Source organism: Cynoglossus semilaevis, chromosome 17 (genome assembly GCF_000523025.1).
Source record: "Cynoglossus semilaevis isolate Cse_v1.0 chromosome 17, Cse_v1.0, whole genome shotgun sequence".
Taxonomy (NCBI): Eukaryota; Metazoa; Chordata; class Actinopteri; order Pleuronectiformes; family Cynoglossidae; genus Cynoglossus; species Cynoglossus semilaevis.
The window spans coordinates 12,974,055-12,988,814 of record NC_024323.1 but is presented as its reverse complement, the minus strand read 5'-3'; the positions used below and the strand labels follow the sequence as shown (position 1 = coordinate 12,988,814).

The window sequence follows — 14,760 nt, the reverse complement described above, 5'->3', positions numbered from 1 at the left end:
TGCGGATTATCCTGAACAGAGTCCACAGTGGAGCGATGATGGCCAGCAGTACGGTGAGACCCCCGTGTATACTGTAAACCCAGCAACACAGTCATGTTGACAAACTGCTCAAAATGGTGCACTGTCATACACAGACCATATAGTGAGACTCTCTCTGTCTGTGTCTCAGATTCCAACAGTTTCCTGCAGAACGTCCAGAAGAACATGACGTCCAAACTCCTGCAGCTTCCAGACAAACACTCACTGACAGAACTTCTCCACACTTGGGCTCAGAGTGTCCGACAGGCCTGTCTGTCAGCCGCCTGAGAACCAGACCGCCCCCTCGTCTGAGCCCCGCCCTTATTCTCCTGACATCACTCACTGCTCGGCCCTCACTCCACTGTCTCTTATCTGTACTTCCTGAAGCCTCAGAAACTGAACTAAAGTTTTTCCACGTTGAATAAAAAACATCAGCAGAGATGTGTTTGTTTATTGAACAGCCACCAGGGGGCTCTGATCTGCAACTACAATCAGACAGTTTTTTTTACTACTTTTTCTGCTACTCAATTGTTTAGCTATAAGTTTCTGGTGGACACCAGAAAACTTTCTGTTTTAGTTTCATCTTCACTCAGGACATCACGTGACCCAACAGCTCTTTAACACATCAGCACCACCTGGTGAGTCCGAATGACAGCTACACATAGACGTCTTTGATCGGGCACTTTAATCAGTAAAGAAATTAAAAACTTACAAAAAAACAAAAGAAAACCCCATCAGGTGCCACTGCAGCAAGAATCAAAAACGGAGTGAAAAAGCTCTGTAGGACAAGTTAGTGAAGACATCTATACACTCACTGCTGCCCCCAACTGTCAGCACCTGAAAACACACAAACAAAATAAGAACAAAAAAAAAAACCCCAGTCTTACCCAGAAACCAATGCAGCAGTGGTGGACTCACCTGGTGTTCCGAACTGTTTCTGTTCAGCTGCAGTGTGTTGATGCTCTGCAGCACAGATGGGATCTGAGCTCGTATCGTACCCCCCAGCAGACAGTGGGACACGTGAGGGCCTTCGCCAACTGCAAGGATCTGCAGCCGACATGGGACAGGGGTTCAAGACACACACACACACATACACACACACGACAAACTGCTCACCTTGATGTCACTAATAGAATGTGTGCGGGCCTTACCATGTCCTGATGAAAGGTGGCGCTACGTTGAGAATTTGAGAGAGGGAAGACTGATGTGGGCGACTGAGAGCGAAGATGCCACAGAGACAGGGAAGGACCGCCCCCACAGACCTGATCGAAGAAAGTTAGAGGTTAAAGGTCGTAAGCCATATGTTCTGATTCATCAAAGTGCCCCGAACCAGACCAAACTAGCAGAACTTCAACTCTTTTTTTTTTTTTGCTCTCACCATCCAGTCTGAGTCTGTGGCCAAACAGCTGATCCACTTCCCAAGTTGAGGCCTGGCACATTCCTGTAGGGGGCGTAGTGAAGACGTGATGCCACAATGGAACAGCTACATATGTGGAGAAGTGTTGCGTCATCGTCGGCCACTCACCTGATACTTGAAGACAGAGATGCAACTGAGGACCGTACCCGTCCTGCTGTCTGTGTGACAAGACATTTGACATTCACAAAGAATCAGATTGGTCCAATCAGAGCAGGCGTGATCTACGGTGACCTACGGTGACTTACCCCAGATCCTGACAGCTCCATCCTCCCCACCTGACAGGATCTCAGACTCTCGTTCCCTCACACAGACACAGTGGATGTAGTCTGTGTGTCCCTTCAGGACAGACTGTGGACAGACCGACAGACTGAGACAAACTGCAGACAGAGACTGAGGACAAACGCATCATATTTTCCTATCTTTTGTCTTCACACCTTAAAAACTCCATGTTCCAGGTCCATGATGTGGACGTTGTTGTCTCCTGCACCGATGACCAGGCTGTTGTCCTGAAACAGAAGACGAGGACAGGAGGACAGGAGTCATTCTGACTGTGTCCAACTGAGAAACCAAGATTAAAAAGCAAAAAACACAAGTGGGGGAAAAAAAAGATAATCTTCAAGAGGTTTGGAACAGGAACTGACTCACTCTGATTTGGACCGCCATGGAGTTGATTTCTGGAATCTCCAAACTCGACCTGTGAGAACAGAAAGACATCATTTGTGTTCAGAAAGAAAGAAAGAAAGAAAAAATAAAACTCAGCTTTTTAATCTCACTTGTAGTCGGGTCTTTTCCTCAATAGAGCACTGACGTTCTGAGGACAAACACAGACTGGATGTTATTTCAGAATCTAATTAATGAACGACCTTTGACCTTTGGTCCAACTCTCACCTTCTTAATGAGCTCAGCCCAGTTCCAGAGGCAGACCTCACCGTTACCTGCACTGATTAGGTGACAGTCAGTGGAGACCAGGGAGAAGACTGGACCTTCATGGGCTGAGGATACGGAGACAGAGACCAAATATATATTGACAGACGCCAACGTAGTGAAGACTTAAATAAATCTGACCTCACAGAGGTCATGGTCACTCACCGGTGAATGTCAGCATTGGTTTCTTATTGGACGGTGTGGCGTCAGGACTCAGCGCTGCAGACAGACTGTAACCGTTGGATAACAGTTTGTAAATACATCATAAACTTAATACAAAGTCAAAATTTAATTAAATTAAATACATGTTAGCCATAGCGCCGGCTCACCTGAAGATGGCGATCTCTCCATAATTGTTTCCGGCGGCGAGGAATCGCCCACAAGGGGAGAAACTTTGAGAGAAGACCGACATATTGCAACAACTGCAGGGAGAAAAAAAAAAGCAAATGTGTCAATATCCTCCCTCCTACTGGTCAATTTTGTCATTACACGATAAAGACCACACAAGCCAAGTTAGAACAAGACTTTCCCCTAATAAGCTACATAATCAAATTAATTTCAGTCTCAACACCGTAAGCTATATCTTAAAAAATCGCACGTTTTTTGTGTATTTCACAATGTTCACACTTATATTATTAATAGCTTCCGTTTACAATCCTATTTGTTTCTTTTTTGCTCTAGCCTCTGTCACTACTGACCATATGTACCAGAGCTGTTGAGCTTGCACTGCTGTATCGTACGATAATAACATTAAAAAAACTACTCTATTCTAATCCACCGTGTGCAGGTAACTTGGTTGAGAAGTCAAAACAACATCCGGTCAGAATCGCCACTTCACTTTACCTCCACTGGACCCATTGTGCTTGCACAGAGCCGAACACAGACCCACGAACCGCCGATGTTGGTACCAAAAGGAAGAATTGAAATTGTCAAACAGGAAACGGAAATTAGCCGTCGACGCAAAGTCTTCTGGGAAGTGTATTTTTGTTAACGTGGGCGGTAAATCGAGAGAAAATGTCTTTCTCGATTAGAAATTACCCGCTGCGGCCACTTTATGTAACCATGTCAACAGAGTTCAAACAGTGAAATCCCAACAATAACACGTTTGAGCTGAATGTTGGGGCAGCAGTGGATCAATAACTATTTAATTTTAATGTTGGGGCAGCAGTGGATCAATAACTGCTATTTAATGTTCTGCCAAAATGACAGACGTTCTCCACTGACTTATTATTCTGTGAATTAAAAAATACTATTCGATTTAATCGGTGAGTTATGTTCACAAATACGTTCTATTGAAATTCTGCGAACATTTTAAACAACACTTTATTCTGGAATTGTGATCCGGATACTTGTGTTGCGTTCACGGTACCTGGACATTCCTGGAGAATCCATGGAATGAATGTGGCATTCAAGGAAAAGCAGGAGGAAGGAAGGAAGGCGACAGGCGGGGAACAGTGGAGTTATAAAGAGCAGAAAGTGGTTTAAATCTCAACCCTGCTGGAACTTTCCGTTCGCTTTACTGTAACCGGGAACAATTTTCCCAGAAACTCGAACCGCGGAGAAGAACAGCCCCGAGAAAACTCAAGTTTCCCGGAAAATCGTCGCCTGGAATTCTGGAGCTCCAAGTGCCACCGTGGTAAGTTTACTGTCCGTAAGATCAACAAAACCCAGAGAAAAGTGAGTTTTCCAAGTAAAAAAAAGTTACATTTTATTTGTTACCAACTTCTTATGGCATGTCGCCAGTTTGGCTGTTTACATTCCAATACCGCTTCAAATGTCCAAGACCTGAATTCATTATTTACACAATCGGGAACATATCTTCTAGATATGATCCAAAAAAACTGTAAGCGAGACGGGGGCAAAGCTCGGAATTGTTCACGATCTAAGTTCAGTCCGTGAGGTTCGGTCACGGTGTGTCACGGTGACCGCTATATAAAAACAATTCAAGAGTAAAGTGTCGCAGCGCGTGCTGGGTTCACACGTCCGTCTCTAAACCAGGGCCGATTTGTAGTTTCGTCCGTCTCTAAACCAGGGCCGATTTGGAGGTAGTTCGCCCGGAACCGGGGCCAACTATAAATCACAGCTTTAGAGTTTTTTGTGTGCGACCCGAATCAACTTAAAACTAAAACATATAAGTTTTTTAAACGGAACCTGGTGGGCAGTGGGGTAAAATGAGTAGTTTTGATCCATCAATACAAAATACCACTTGGCGAAGACTTGACAGCATCATTGTTATTAGAATGATTAATATTACTCCTTCAAATACTTTCCAAAACAAAAGTAGATGTATTTTTACTAAAAAAAGTGCAGATGTGCAGATGTTTTCAATGAAACTGGGGCAGGAAGATGTTCTAAAACTGTTTTAGACAAAACATCCTCATCCCATTTTTACTTGCGCTCGGATGACTTCAGTTCACTCTCAAAGACTTTATTTCTTCCACTTGATCGACGCTGAAGACGCTCACGAACATTTAGAGCAGAGGAGATGAGGCTGAGGCGAAAAAGGCCCCAGGGAAGGAGAGGAGAAACAAGTGGAGATGAAGGCAGTGCAGTGCTCTGTGAGCCGTGTCTTCCTTAGAAAATGCAACATTGTCTGTTCAGATAAAACAAAAATAAACATAAAACACCAATGTAAAAAAAGATTATGGTGGTGTTGGTGATGAAGGTAACAGTATTGATGATTTCTTGATGGGTTTTTTTTTTCTTACACAGGAAACAGATGTCGGCTGAAGAAAAGTAGTGGCTTCAGGAGGAATGGTCCGATGTGGCTGGAGCCACACGTGAGGCTGTGAGGATACAGTTTACTGGGTGGCTCTACTACGGTTACAGGTGGACAAGGAGCAAAGGATTATGGGAAAGGAGCAGGAGCTGCTTCAGGCAGTGAAGAATGGGGACCTGGTGTCCACACAGAAGCTGTTGTCCAAACTGAAGTCCAGCAGGAACAGTGAGTTCTGCTGCTCGTTCACATTGACTGAACATCTGCACGCGTGCAGTACGTGTTCTGAATCTGAAGTGTGTGTGTGTGTGTTTTCCATTAGAACTCCTGAGCTCCAATAAGAGACTAAATATTAACTTCCAGGACTGTGATGGGTGAGTCAACACAAACGCTCAGTACACCTAGTCCTGACAGGATCATGTGACCTAGCCTCAGCATGATCATGGTGTTAAAAAAAATCCATTATTCAAATATACCTCAGAAACACAAACTACCTGACCACAGGAGGCAGTATTTGACCAGCAGCTCCTGTAACCCTGTGTGCTAAAATCAGCTATTTTCTGTATGGAGCTAAAATCCATGAAGTTCTGTTTTTTTGTTTTTTTGTTTTCAGCTTCTCTGCTCTTCATCACGCCGCTCTGACAGGAACCACGGATATGATCTCAGTCCTGATCCAGGCCCAGGCCATGGTGGACATCAGAGACACCAACGGTCTGACAAAGAACACAACAAACACACAATGACACGGAACTAGGACAGAGACAACACACAAACACAGACCCACAAAACACACGGAGACAACACACAAACACAGACCCACAACACAAAACACACATACAAAGGCACCTGAACGTGACTGCGGTCGGTAAACGATTCAGCTGCACAGGAGCGCCCTGTGATTCGTTCACTCGGCCTGATTTAGGGCTTCGATCTCAAACTGCTTTAATCCAAATTATTTCAGGTGATAGACGGTGGTGTTGAGTGCTGTGTCATGTGACCGCTACAGGAATGCGGCCGCTGCATTACGCCTCCTGGCAGGGAAAAGGTGACTGCGTCCTGACGCTGCTTCGTGCTGGTGCTTCGGTGAACGCAGTTTCCCTGGATGGACAGATCCCGCTGCACCTGGCGGCTCAGTACGGACACTTCGAAGTGGTGAGTTCACTGACCGTTCTGATAATCAGAAATGCATCATGTCAAGATTGTCTCACAGTATGAACCATGTCGATGTTTCAGTCGGAGATGTTACTGCAGCACCAGTCCAACCCATGTCTGATCAACAAGGCCAAGAAGACGCCGCTGGACCTGGCCTGTGAGTTTGGACGAATCAAGGTGAGCTGCTAGCATCCGACTGTTACTGTAGCAGTAATCTGTTAGCATCTGTGTTTTAGCAGTTCGCTGTAAGCAGTCTGGTTCTGGTTGCAGGTGGCTCAGCTACTGCTCAGCAGTAACATGGTCGTGGCGCTGGTGGAAGGAGACAAGAAGGAGCCAACAGACTCCGCCTACACCACGCCGCTGCACCTGGCTGCTCGAAACGGACACAAAGACATCATTCGGTAAGAGCAAACGGCCGTGTTAAAAAATAAAAAAACAAAACCAACCATGTGACTCTGTCTGAGAGGTGGGTCATGTGACTGTCATTTCTAGGCTGCTGTTGAAGGCTGCCATCGACATCAACAAGACGACCAAGTCTGGTACAGCGCTGCACGAGGCATCGCTGTATGGGAAAACTGAGGTGGTGCGCCTCCTGCTGGAGGTGGGTTCACAAAGCAGCAAACAATGCGATCACTCACTCTACCACATGAAAATCAATAGAGAAACTAACTCACGAACAAGTCAGTGGAGAAATCAGTAATATTACTCATAAGGACTCAGGAGCCACTGGTCCACTGCTGCTGCTGCTGTCTCTGAGTTGAACTCACAAACTGATCATGTCGGTAACTTGTGTTCGCAGGCCGGCATCGACGTCAACATCCGAAACACCTACAATCAGACAGCACTGGACATCGTAAACCAGTTCACCACGTCACATGCCAGCAAGGATATCAAACAGCTGCTCAGAGGTTGAAACCCTGACATTCAGTCACAGTAGTGCCACAGTCTTTCAAAGCTTCCCTAAAAGATTTCCTAAATGATCTAGAACAAATTCCTAAATGTTCATGTCTCTGTGAACACCACAGATGCTACAGGCGTTTTGCAGGTCAGAGCACTGAAGGACTTCTGGAACATCCACGATCCAACTGCGCTCAACGTTCGTGCCGGTGACATAATCACAGTGAGTCTGCAGGAGGCGCTGACACTTGGCATAATTACAGTGAAAAAAAGAAGTCTGACGGATGACCTTGGTCCGCAGGTGTTAGAGCAGCACGGAGACGGACGGTGGAAAGGTCACATCCATGACAGCAGAGGGACGGACAGAGTGGGATTCTTCCCTGCCTCCATCGTGGAGGTCGTCAGCAGGAGGAACGGTGAGCTGGTGTCACGTGACCTAATGCTGAACCATCCAATCCCACACTGACGACACCTCCCTGCTCGCCTCATTAAAAGAACCTGGTGTCTAACTCTGCCTCTAACCATCAGCTTGTTAACCCCGCCACTCCCCTCTTGTCCTACAGGGGGTGTCCTCTCCCGACATGCATCACTGTTCCCAACATGTCACACCCACAACCAGCTGTCACTCTCCACAAGTTCTGGCCCCCAAACAGGCAGCCCCTACACTATGTTTGCCCCGCCCCCTCCATTCAACATCACTTCCTGTACAGGTACAAATCACATGTTTTTCTGTCTTTTTGTCTTGTTTGTGTGTACGTCTGTGTGTAATCCACATCGCCGTCCTTAACTTTGTCCAACATCTCCCTTCAGCTCACGTTCAAACATGTCTTTAACTCCATCTCCAAACTCTTTTGGAGGACTGAACTTTAATCACTACCTGCGTAAACTCCATCCACGTCACTGAGGCTGAACTCTGTCTGACTGATGACGGCTGACGCTGTTTTTCTGTCTGGACAAGTCAAGCATCGGTTCTGTTTGTTTGTCCTTTGTCAGTGGGTGACAGGAGCAGTGTGGGTAGCGTGGGTAGCAGCCGCAGCACAGGGAGTGGACAGAGCAGCGAAGGCAAGACAGCGGCTGCCAAAGTCCAGCAGAACCTGGACCAGAACATTAACCAGGTCTGTGCTCTTTATTCTTATTCTGTTATAAAAACTTGATATTTTGCAAGTGTAAGGTAACCTCAGTGACACAAACTGACCACAGGAGGCAGCATTGGACCAGTAGCTCCTTTGTTTCTGTGAGTTAAAATCACTATTCTCTACAGACTTGTTGGTGGATCTTTATGTTTGTTGGGATTGTTTGTGTGCAGACACCGCCCCCTGCTGCTGACAGTGGAGACCTGGAGCTAAACCAGGAGTCTAAATCTTCTGCAGGTTAATAACACATTTGTTGAATATTTTCATTCAAATAAAAACTTTTTAAAAGTTTTGGTCACGTGACTTGATTCTCTAATGTCACTATAGGCGGGGCTTCACACCGACGCACTGCAACGGTTCACCAAGGCGTTGAGCAGAGTTTTTGTCAGCAGTTTGTTCGTCCACAGCAGCTGCTGGACGGAAAGGTAAAAAATGTCCACATGTTAAATCTTTTGGATTTTCTCCAGGGTTAGGGTCAGCAGGGGTCACATCTTTGATCTGGTCAATTCTTTTCTTAGCATCTCCATCTGAGTTTTCTTTGTTGCTCTCTTTTCCTAATTGTTCACAATCCTGTCATTTCAGGACCAGGAAGCGATCTTCCAGTGGCTTAGAGACTTCCAGTTGGAACATTACACTGGGAACTTTATCAGTGCTGGCTACGATGTTCCCACCATCAGTCGGATGACTCCAGAGGTACAACAATCTGTTTTTTGTTTTTTTTACTACTCAGTCTTTCTGGTTCTCCCTTTGAGTCCACCAGGGGCAGCACTATACCCTCACTGCCAGTTCCTGAGTCCAGTCCTAATTCTAGCCCCGGGTGCTTTTGTGCGCAGGACCTGACGGCCATCGGAGTGACCAAACCAGGACACCGCAAGAAAATTTCCATGGAGATCAGTAACTTGAACATTCCAGAGTGGCTCCCAGAATACATACCAGTACGACCGTCTGTTCCATGACCAGTTTCAAATTTGAGATCATCTGTTGTTTTTTTTTTTGTTCTTTATTCCAAATCATACACAAGCTCTTAATGTTAACTTCCACAGTCGGACTTGGGGGAGTGGCTCAGTGCCATCGGACTCTTGCAGTACCATAAAAATCTCTGTGAAAATGGCTACGACTCCATTAGCATCGTTAAAGACCTGACGTGGGAAGACCTACAGGAGATCGGCATCACCAAGCTGGGTGAGCTGGGCACCTGATTAACAAAGGAACCTTTTCTTACTCTGGTGTTCATGTTTATTTTTTTATTTTGTCAGGTCACCAGAAGAAGCTGATGTTAGCAGTGAAGAAGCTAGCTGACATCCACAGAGCCTCCCTGGAATCAGGCCAATGCCTTCCGACACACAAAGGCTCTGCTCCGCTCCACCTGTTGGCCTTCCAGCAGTGTGATTTCACTGGTGAACGCTCTTCTTCTCAAACCCCAAGTATGACCACCTTCCAGGACAACGAGCTGTGTGCTGAACTGCAAACCTCGACCAGCCACAGTGAAGGGTGTGAAGACAGAGGGACAGTGAAGGACCCAGCAGGACTGTCCCAGAGCCAGGACAGCATTGACACAAGGTTCAGAGGCTTTGGCCACACACAGGAGCCCCCTGCTGGTTGTAGAACCCCCCAAAAGCGGTCTCAAGAGAACTTTGATGAGAACATCCCCCAGAGAAACCTCCCAGATGGCTGGGATCAGAGACCACAGCAGCAGCCTCTTCCCAAACAAGTGCCTTTCGGCACAGCCACAGTCTTTAAGTACCAGTGTGTCCCCGACAAACCACATCATCTGCTCAAAGGTCTTAACTTCCTTCATGCTCCCTGTGGCTCCACAGATCAGAACTTATCCTCAACAACCGAGGACCAAACCAGGACCCTAAAAACCCCTCAGACCTGTATGCAGACCACGACCCGCTGTGCTTTGTCAGATGGAGAACCTGATGAGGACGACAATGATGAATCTGCACTTCTTAAAGGTAGCATGCCCTCCTACGCCACTCTAACTCGAAAGCCAGGTCGCAGCTACCCGGCACATGTACCGTCCAGCCCCGAAAAGAATGGCAACCTTGGACGCAGTCAGTCATTTGCAGTGCGGGCCAAGAAAAAAGGCCCCCCTCCTCCACCACCGAAAAGACTAAGTTCTGTCAGCAGTCCCACTGGCACAGAGCCAGGAACTGTTTTTCTGGAAGACAACCTGGAGGAAATGTGTCCCCAAGGACCCAAACCAGACCCTGTTGAGGAGCCTGATGAAGCCACGGGTGTGAGGAGGCGGGTTCAGAGTGAGTGCTTCACTGAACACACTAACGTAAACGAGCTGCACCAAGACTTAAAGCACGAGTCAAAAGAAGAAGAGTCCAAAGGTCACACACTGGAAGAGTCCTCCTCCCCTCAGAACAGCTCCAACGAGTGCATACCGTTTGCAGAAGAAGGAAACCTGACCATCAAGCAGAGACCGAAGGCTCCAGGACCCCCCCGGGCCCAAGCTGTTCTTGAACCTCCAGATACAGATGCAGCCCAGAACTCGGAGGTGCCTGAGTTTAACCTGAAGGAATCTGACACTGTCAAACGCAGACACAAACCAAAGGACAAGGAGCAGGAAGGAGGTTCCTCGAGCCACGAGGGCTCAGTATCTGAGGCGGACTGTAGCCCGCCTTTGTCACAGTGTCAGTGGGAGTCCAGCTTTAGGACCAGAGAGGCTGCTCTGGAGAGGCCACCTGGTTCGGCCCCAGGGTCTCCCATTAAACCCCCACTCTCGGCAAAACCTCCTTTAGTTGCCCCAAAGCCTGCGCGACACAGCCTTATGGCGGAACCAGGTAAGACAAGAGGTACAGGGAGTTGGACATGGGGAAAAAAAAAAAATCAACAACAATCAACAGTACAGTTGTAACATTTCAGTCACAAGTAGAGTTTATTTTCTTATTGTCCTAAAACTGCACAACTTGGACTTGGATTAAAGGTAAAGTCCAGTCAAGTCTAAACGATCTGGTTCCTATAGGTTCTGTTGTTGTTGTCGGTACAGTTTCAAACCTCCTAGACTCATTGTGATGATCACGATCCTAGTTTGCGATGTGCTTATCGGTTCTCCAATTGTCTCTGTGTCTTTCAAATCTGTTTTGTCTGAATGGCTCCATCTTGTCCACAGTTTTGACTTTCTATTATATTTGTCTCTTTAGAAGCTGGACCATCTGGATCCTCTGGACAATCAGGACCATCAGGTCCAACTCTGACCTTCAGTGTTGTCCAAAGCGTCGCTTTCACTTCCTCATGCTCAACAGCTGAACTTGGACCTTTGGATCCTCCTCCTTCTCCATTACAGACTGCATCAAGACGTCAGGCGTGTGTGGGGGCTCCAGTTCCCTTCCAGGCCACTGAGGCGGTCCAACAGAGACTGGACCAGACCAGTACATCTTTGGAAGCAGCTTTGATGGCTGTTGAGAACAAACTTAACCAGGAGAAACATTTGCAAGAGTGAGTCCATTTCTACCTGGGATCCTGATCGGGACCACTCCATGAAAACAATGACCCACAGTCTGGTACCAAATGACATATGGTCTGGTACTGGTCTCTGGGCCACTGGTTTGGAACCTCTGATCTAGATTAGTACAGACAGTCTGTGTCATTTTAATCTCACCTTTTGGTCTGTCTTTCTTTTCTGCAGGACTCGAACAAATGTAGTCAAATCTGCCGGAAACATCCTGGACGACATCGGGAACATGTTTGACGATTTAGCCGAGCAGCTGGACGCCATGTTGGACTAAAAAGGAGTGGCGCGGTGTCAGCCTGCCATGCAGAACATTTCAATCCCATCTAATCCACACCCTGGAAGTGGGTTGTGTTGGGAAGTGCTTGCTGCAAAAAAAACAAAACAAAACAAAAAACTCACTGATGAAGGGACAGTTGTTGAAGTGAAACAGATTATAAATCAGACTTAGCAGTGTCTAATTATTCCTAGATAAGGCATGTCAGGGTATTTAAAAAGAAAAAAACAACACTCATGTAGAAAACTGTCAACACAGTTCTGGTGAGTTATTTAAGTGGACACAGGGGGGCGCTGCTTCTTCACATTTGTATTTAAATATTTTGTGTGAATAATTCTACCTTGTTTTTCTTCCACCATGTGAAGTCAGTGTTTGACTTTTTTTTCCTTTCTTCTTCTTTATCGTGACTTTAGTCAAACATAATAAATATATATATATAAATATAAGGACATTTGTAATTTATCCGAGTTCATTTAACAGAATTAAATTCATCGTATGTGCAGGTAAATTGTATTGTTAGCAATATTAGCACGCTGTGGCTACATGAACAGGCGACCCTGTGTTTTGGCCTCTGATTCTCAGGAAGTAAACAAGAGTAAACGAACACGTCAGCAGATATTTCCAGAAACATTAAAAATAAGTTTTTAAATACGTTTTTTTTCCTTAAGCAGCGTCAGCTGTGAATTTTAACAGTAAAGTCCAAGTGTAGTCACCAAGTTTAATATAATTAAAAACAATACTTTTAACATTTATTTTTATATTTTGTATTAAGTTTCAAAAGCACTGTCACAATGTATTGAACAATGGAATAAACTGATGAATCAAATGTTGTGTCTCAATTTTAAATTCTTTAAAATTCCATTAATGTATTTTATTTATTTTTTCTATTACTATGTTTAACACAAACTCACAAGCAGCAAGGCACAGCGGCCGTAAAGAATAAAAACAAGAAGAAGAACCTTACCGTGTTGGAAATGTTCAGGACGAACAACCTGGAAAATAAACGAAAAAAGTTTGAGAGTTTGTCAAATGATTATTTTACAAAGTCCCTGTAGAACACACCGAAGCTGTACTTTAAACATGCAACACGGTAAAATATGATTCAACGAGTAAACACAACATCCTCCAAACAAATTCAAACGCGGGTCGGCCATTTTAAAATTAGATTCGGCAAAACTAAATTGTGAGCTAATTGGCTAATATTAAAACACTGAAAACGCCAACATTAGAGTTAAAAAATCCAGAAGCCACTTACCTTTCTACCTCAGCCGTTCTCCCGCACCAGGTCGAGCCGCCAATTAGGAATAACTCTGACCACGTGTGACTTAAACGTAAAGTCGTAAAACTAGCCGCACGTCGCTTCGTCACGGTGAATGGGGCCGCCATCTTGGACAGAGAAATATGGCAACTCCACTTAGACCATATGCATCAAACGCAGAAACAGGCTGCGTGGCTGCCCGATTAGATCAGCAATCAGTCATACTTATAGGTTAAAATGCTTTGTTACCAATGTCTAATGAAGTGCAGTTAATTAAATCTTTTCTTGGAGTGCAACAATGAGTTTTTCCAAATATAACCGAAATAAATTGTTGTAAATTACTTGAATTGTAATTATCTACACTGACATTGTCCAACCGAGGATGCGGCTCTTCCTCGTCGTATTTCTCTTCCCACTCACGTCTGTACTTTTTTGGAAGCGTTATCGCTTTTGAGAATGTGGTGGAGTATCGGGTCTAGTGGACATTTTTAAAAGAAGCGGGTTTTGTAAGCAGAGCCTACGTGTGGCGAAAGTCAGGCAACAGTGACAGCGGTACACGCGAGTGTTGTGTAACTTTGTTTTTGTTCCGTCTGAGTGAACTTCACTTGTCTCTTTCTTTTGGAACGTTTTACATATAGTATTTACACAAACTATAATATAACAGAAAATATTTCAGTTAAAAGGTTAAATCATTACCCTACATTGATAAATAAACACATTTCTGGACACAAAAATGACAACAAAAACCCCCCTCTCAGGTTTCAGTAAATTCTCATTTCATATGCAAATTTATGAATATTTTATGAAAATACCTTCATGACATTACACATGGTTTAATATAGGAACAGTATATGTGGCATACATGGTTACAGAGTTCAGCTGTGAAGAAGGCACAGAGAAAAGGAGGGGGCAAATAGTAACAAAAAAATAAAGAGCATAACGGCAACGTGTCTGTCGCTTCTAATCACTCGGTTACAAGTCAACACTGACCTACTGTCAAACATCTGAGGAACCAACTCTGGTCCACGGAAAAAGAAAAAGGACGGGCGTGGAGAGGTGAGGCCACACGGCAGCGCACAGTCACGATGTTTCTAAAGGCGAGCAAACAGTCCAACTGTAGGACCGGGGTGGTGGGTTGGGAGGTGGGAAGGGGCTCAAAGCTAAAGGTCGGAGGGGTCACTTCCAAACCCCCGTCTGATCCTGCTCAGCCATTGCACATCATTCACACGTGCGTGGGCGTGGACTGAGTCTCAGGAGAAGACGGGTGATTGGCTGAAATCTAACACGTGAACAAATGCATCGGACTTTTATTAAAAAGCTGCTTTAACTGGAAGATGCTGCTCAGATCAGCTCCGCAGAAGTGAAGTGGTGTTTGGGGTCAACCTAATGAGGTGGTGGGCTCCTGCTGCTGGTGTTTGCTGAGGGTGGATCGGGTGAGGGTTCTTGCTTAGATCATGCTGTGTGTTTTTGGGGGAGAACATGTCTGTCCAGTCGGGGGGGTCATG

The 14,760-nt window shown here is 45.5% G+C and overlaps 3 protein-coding genes across 5 annotated transcripts in view; 2 read left to right on the top strand and 1 right to left on the bottom strand.

Moving 5' to 3' along the window:
• med15 (mediator complex subunit 15) overlaps positions 1-444 on the top strand; it is a 5,175-nt gene extending 4,731 nt beyond the window's left edge. The window contains exons 17-18 of the mRNA XM_025064345.1: positions 1-53; positions 170-444. The exon at positions 1-53 is cut by the window's left edge and continues 31 nt beyond it. Coding sequence (XP_024920113.1) covers positions 1-53; positions 170-306 — 190 coding nt within the window. The 3' untranslated portion in view covers positions 307-444. The remainder of the gene's footprint in view (positions 54-169) is intronic.
• Positions 445-686: 242 nt separating this feature from the next.
• On the bottom strand, positions 687-11,999 carry thoc6 (THO complex 6). 2 transcript variants are annotated; one of them, XM_008330357.3, is made up of 13 exons: positions 11,871-11,999; positions 2,689-2,781; positions 2,525-2,589; positions 2,324-2,427; positions 2,209-2,246; positions 2,081-2,129; positions 1,870-1,941; positions 1,681-1,783; positions 1,544-1,593; positions 1,397-1,459; positions 1,170-1,280; positions 937-1,065; positions 687-855 (listed from the first exon to the last, which is right to left on the bottom strand). In XM_008330357.3, exons 2-13 carry the CDS (start codon positions 2,769-2,771, stop codon positions 775-777), a joined length of 948 nt encoding a protein of 315 aa, XP_008328579.1. In that variant the 5' UTR covers positions 2,772-2,781; positions 11,871-11,999; the 3' UTR covers positions 687-774. The 2 variants fall into 2 exon arrangements, with proteins under 2 accessions (XP_008328579.1, XP_008328578.1); XM_008330356.3 differs by lacking the exon at positions 11,871-11,999 and adding an exon at positions 3,203-3,331.
• LOC103393400 (caskin-2-like) lies at positions 3,535-12,823 on the top strand. 2 transcript variants are annotated; one of them, XM_008330358.3, is made up of 21 exons: positions 3,536-3,995; positions 5,072-5,303; positions 5,398-5,449; positions 5,689-5,786; positions 6,082-6,227; positions 6,309-6,404; positions 6,498-6,628; positions 6,720-6,828; positions 7,027-7,135; positions 7,253-7,347; positions 7,426-7,540; positions 7,688-7,834; positions 8,118-8,239; positions 8,431-8,494; positions 8,585-8,682; positions 8,840-8,950; positions 9,091-9,192; positions 9,301-9,439; positions 9,514-11,052; positions 11,413-11,707; positions 11,898-12,823. In XM_008330358.3, the coding sequence occupies exons 2-21, from the start codon at positions 5,210-5,212 to the stop codon at positions 11,995-11,997; spliced, it is 3,762 nt and encodes a 1,253-aa protein (XP_008328580.1). In that variant the 5' UTR covers positions 3,536-3,995; positions 5,072-5,209; the 3' UTR covers positions 11,998-12,823. The 2 variants fall into 2 exon arrangements, with proteins under 2 accessions (XP_008328581.1, XP_008328580.1); XM_008330359.3 differs by lacking the exon at positions 7,688-7,834 and having other exon boundaries at positions 3,535-3,995.
• The last annotated feature ends 1,937 nt before the right edge of the window (positions 12,824-14,760 follow it).

Coding starts and splice junctions, on each gene's coding strand:
- thoc6 (XM_008330357.3), bottom strand. CDS start 2,771: ATGTCGGTCTTCTCTCAAAGTTTCTCCCCTTGTGGGCGATTCCTCGCC. Junction 2,247..2,323: donor GGGCTGAGCTCATTAAGAAG/GTGAGAGTTGGA, acceptor GTTTGTCCTCAG/AACGTCAGTGCTCTATTGAG. Junction 1,066..1,169: donor CCACCTTTCATCAGGACATG/GTAAGGCCCGCA, acceptor TGTCGGCTGCAG/ATCCTTGCAGTTGGCGAAGG.
- LOC103393400 (XM_008330358.3), top strand. CDS start 5,210: ATGGGAAAGGAGCAGGAGCTGCTTCAGGCAGTGAAGAATGGGGACCTG. Junction 6,405..6,497: donor GTGAGTTTGGACGAATCAAG/GTGAGCTGCTAG, acceptor TTCTGGTTGCAG/GTGGCTCAGCTACTGCTCAG. Junction 7,835..8,117: donor CAACATCACTTCCTGTACAG/GTACAAATCACA, acceptor GTCCTTTGTCAG/TGGGTGACAGGAGCAGTGTG.